Source organism: Pinus tabuliformis, chromosome 3_1 (assembly GCF_031772625.1).
Source record: "Pinus tabuliformis cultivar Carrire ecotype Pingquan chromosome 3_1, CPIR1, whole genome shotgun sequence".
In the NCBI taxonomy this organism is placed as follows: Eukaryota; Viridiplantae; Streptophyta; class Pinopsida; order Pinales; family Pinaceae; genus Pinus; species Pinus tabuliformis.
The window spans coordinates 155,932,765-155,937,553 of NC_142301.1; the positions used below are offsets into that span (position 1 = coordinate 155,932,765).

The following is a 4,789-nucleotide window of genomic DNA, read 5'->3' on the forward strand; positions in this document are numbered from 1 at the left end:
GTAGAAATTGCAAACAAATTTTCATTCGGAAAGCTCTCTTCTACAGGTTCTCCTTCATTATCATCATTTAACCTAGACATAAAATCAGCAGCTACATTATCTTTGCCTGGTTTATCTTAATGGTGATATCAAATTCTTGAAGTAATAGCAACCACCTTGTTATACGCCCAAGAGTTATAGTTTTATTCATCAAATACTTGATTTTTGCGTGATTAGTGAGTACAAAAGTAGGATACCCAGTAATGTAATGTCAAAATTTATTAACAACATAAATAATAGCCAGGAACTCCTTCTCCGTTACGATATAGTTTAGCTCAGCAGATGTTAGATTCTTACTGACATAATAGACTACATACGACTTCTTATCTTCTTGTTGTCCCAACACCGCCCCTATAGCTATTTGAGAGGCATCTGTATGGATATGAAACGGAAGTTCCCAGTTAGGACCACGCAAGATCAGAGCTTGGTAGATCAGTTCTTTGATTTTCTCAAAAGCTACTCCACAATCATCTGTCCATAAAAATTCTACATCCTTAGTTAATAGCTGAAAAAGTGGGAATGCTATCTTGGAAAAAAATTCTATAAAACACCTATAGTAACCAGCGCAACCAATGAAACTGCATACCTGAGTCGATGTCTTGGGTATAGAAAAATGCATAATTACCTTTACCTTGGAAGGATCAACTTGTATTCCAGCAGCTAAAAGCAAACATCCCAGCACTACTCCCTCTTCTCTCATCATATGACATTTTGTTGCACTCAGAGAAACATGCATTTGTTTACACCTTGTAAGAACTTTCTCCAAGTTTGCCAACCCTTCTTCAAATGACCCTCCGTATGGCATGAAATCATCCATATAGATTTCAACACTATCACCGAGTAAATCAGAAAAAATCCCCAGTATTTCCCTCTGAAAGGTAGCAGGCACATTACAAAGACCAAACGAAAGGACTCGGTAAGCAAATATTCCCCAAGGGCATGTAAAGGTGGTTTTGTCCTGATCCTTAGGAGCTATTTGGATTCGGTTATACCTGCTAAACCCGTCCAGGAAGGAGAAAAACTTCTTCCCAGCCAAGGTATCAAGGACTTGGTCGATAAATGGTAGAGGGAAATGATCTTTCAAGCTTGCTTTATTCAGCTCCCTATAGTCTACACAACTCTGCCATTTACCATTATTTTTAGGAACGATGGCCAATGAGGATACCCACTGACTATCCGAGATTGGGTAAATAGATCCTGCATCCAATAACTTTTGAAGCTCCTCTTTGACAATTTTTTTCAAGGCAGGGTTCATCCTTCTTTGAGGCTGTCTCACGGGTCGACAATATTCTTTAATATAAATATGATGAGTACACAAATCGGCAGGGATACCTTTCATATCGGTATAATCCCAAGTGAAAGCTTCTTTTTGTTCCCGAAGGATCTTCAGGAGCTGTTCAGTCTAGGCTGGTGAAAGATTCGGGTTGATATTCAGTGTCTTCCCTGGCTCGATCTCCACCAGTATGTTGTCAGAAAATGTTGTTACAGGAATATCTTCATTTCTAATTTTTGATCTGATAGTTTCATGTGTTTCATAACTCATGATAGATTCCAAAACTGTCGAGTTGGATCTGAAACAGCATGAGGGCTGCTAATAAAAGTGTTGATAATGTCATCCTCCGTCTCATTCTTAAAGCAGAGGGCTTGCCCCATGGTAAGGACTGGCTGGAGTTCCTGATGTTCAGTTTCGATCCCATCCAAAGACAAAGAGTTATGTTTTGGATTTCTCTATGAACTTGGTTCTGCAGGGGGATAAAGAATAAGATTTTTCATATTTTCCCTATTAGAAATTATCATGTTTCTTGACCGACTCCAAATATAGGCATCACCAGTTCAAAGCCAAGGCCATCCTAAAATAAAGGGATGACCACCAGCTGGGGACTGCGTATGCAGGACTAGGAGATCAATGGGATAGCGCCAAGAATCCACCGAGATTGTTATGTCTTCCAGTTTCCCTATTGGTCTAATTGTAGATCTATCAGCTAGCTCCAAGACTATAGGAGTAGGCTTAAGGTCACGCAATCCCAGTGTAAGCATGGTTTCAGAAGTAATTACATTAATTGTGGCACCCAAATCTACCAGTACATTTGGAATATCTACCCCATTAATCTGGACTGTTAGAATCGGGTTCCCAGGATCCCCATATTTTATAGGCATAGCTTTTCCCAGCATAATGTCAGATAATCTCCCCATAACATGAATTGTAAGTGGTTCCTTTGTTTTCTTCCCAAGTCTCTTGGAACAATATTCTCTGATAGTTTTAGCATAAATAGGTACATCTTTCATGGCTTGAAGCAAGGGGATTTTTACAAACAGATTCTGCAATTCTCCTAAAAGATCAAATTCTGGTTGAGGGACTTGTTTACTCAAGGCTAATCATTTTGGATAAGGAGGATTAGTTTGACAGGCCTGAGTAACAGTCAAATGAGAAGGAGAATGTTCCACAGACTATTGGGTTGTCTCATCCCTGACTGCTTGAGATTCTGGATTTTCATCGTCAAGATGTTCAACAATAACAGGTGATGTAGGAGCATTTACTACCTGGCCAGATCGCAAATTCATCTCATTAAATCCTATGGTAGAAATGCTATATGAAGGAAGGTTGAGGGTGTCTACTTGTTGAGTGCCCTTATTGTTTGGATTTGGGTTTGGTTGAATGGGAAGTTGAGGTCAGAGAGGAGGATTATTGGAGGGAACATTAGAGGGCAGTTATAACTGCTGTTGTTGTGTAGGTTGAGAAAATTAAGCAGTAGGGGGAGCAGGGCTACGCCAGTTTTGAGACCATGAAGAACTTGAGTTAGGTTGAGGGCACCATGGTTTCCAAGGTGGATACTGATAATATTGAGGCCAAAAAGGAACTGACTAAGGATTCATATTATAATATTGAAAAGGATCTTGAGACATACCTAGATTTAAGCCTGATAACAGTTGCTTCCATGGTTTCTTAGACCCCATAAAGCACAACTGATCTGGTTCTTTGTTCGTCCCTTGAAACACTGCCTTTAGTGCTGGAAGGGATGGACATGCACCGGTGGAGTGACTCTATTCACAAATAGCACATGTCTCTATAGTGTCTAGTGGATACTCCTTTAGTGGATGTTTCTTCCTACACTGAGGGTAGAAAATAGCCATGGTTCTTTCCAACTCCATCTGCTTCTGTTTTGCCTGCAATGTATCCATTTGGGAAGATAATGTGCTTAGGATATCAGTTTTCAAACTATCCAACAGGTTTCCAATTTTTGCTTTTGTAATTCCTTTGCTTGATGCTTTGAAGGTCCGGACTCCCTGTCTATTTCTTGCAGCTCCCCTTGAACATTGAATACAGAGCTCACAGATGGTGTCAAAATCTTCTTTAGATGTATCCCCTTTACCTACTATGTTTAACAGCTCCAAATATTCTTCCCTCAGGGAACCATGGCCATACCTCTGGAGAGTGTACTTAAAACACTCCACACAGTCCTCCATATTTTCGTCCTCCTTTTGCATGACTTTAAATATTTCTTCCTTAATGCCCCAAGATTTACAGTAATCCTAATACTTTTCTAGGAAGGTCTTCTTCATGTCATCTCAGATAGAGATGGATTTTCCTCCTAGACCCATACACCATCGCAACGCTGTCCCTTTTAATGTAGCAGGAAAAATTTTCAACTTTTGAGCACCATTGATATAGTCATATCCTCTGCAAATGATATCAAACTCAAATAGGAAAGTGTCTGGATCTTCCATGGAAATCCCATGGAATTTTGGTAGCACGATCAGTGGAATAGGTGATCTGATAATGAGATCTAAGACAAATAATAAGGTTTTATAGACTTATGTGCATGGATTTCCCTATGTTATTTTATGCAATGGATCGATCAGATTGCAAAATACATAGACTATGAAGCAGTAAAATACTATAATAGACAATCACATAAAAACACAACAAGTTTAATAAGGAGTTCACCCAATACTCCTGGGCTACATCTCCTGGTCCAGCCTTCAGTGGTGGCCTCTCTATTATGTCTTCAAGCAGAGTTTTTACAATAGTATGAGCTCAATTTGAGACTCAATACACAACAGATATAATAGTAAGAGTTTGCTTGAACCTCTCAAGCTTTCTCTGAGTACACAAACTCTCTGAATCACTCTCTGTCTTTGTCTTAGCTCTGTCTCAGCACTGCCTGCAATACTGCCTCTATTTGCTATGGCTTTAAAGCCAAAACTGCATTGCCTGTTCATTTCATCTTCTCGGCTTCAATCTCCCTGGGCTCTGTCCACTTTGAATCCCTCTTCCAGCATTACACAATCATTGCATAACGCCTAAAGGGGAGGTGGCCACCTATTCTGCAACGTAAGAGTGCCTCGGGCCCTTCAAATCCTTCAGAATCCCAAACACAGTCATTTTCTATTTTACACAGGAAAATACATTTATGACTATGAAATTACGCTAAAACACAATTCAATTCGGACTTCAAAAATCATTAAATATGTTCTATTCCCCTATCGGATCCGTCCTCAATCGCTATCGCAAGTCGCTTCAGCCTTGCTCCAAGGTTCCCCTTTGTATTTTTGGAATATGTTAAAACTGCAAAAATGCATTAGAAATGACTTTTCTCTAGACTTGAAACAATATCCATTTCACTTCACGAACCCTTTCGGGTCCGGATTATCACATCAACCTCCATCCTTCGCATTTCGTTTAATAAACAAAAACTGCGAAAATGCATTAAAAATGGCTTTGCTGTGGATCTCAAATCTTATGAAATAA

At 39.6% G+C, this 4,789-nt stretch overlaps 1 protein-coding gene across 1 annotated transcript; it reads right to left on the reverse strand.

Moving 5' to 3' along the window:
* Positions 1-1,872: 1,872 nt before the first annotated feature.
* Positions 1,873-2,325, reverse strand: LOC149186265 (uncharacterized). Its single transcript, XM_089409280.1, has one exon. It carries the CDS (start codon positions 2,323-2,325, stop codon positions 1,873-1,875), a length of 453 nt encoding a protein of 150 aa, XP_089265406.1.
* Positions 2,326-4,789: the final 2,464 nt, after the last annotated feature.

Coding starts and splice junctions, on each gene's coding strand:
- LOC149186265 (XM_089409280.1), bottom strand. CDS start 2,325: ATGAAAGATGTACCTATTTATGCTAAAACTATCAGAGAATATTGTTCC.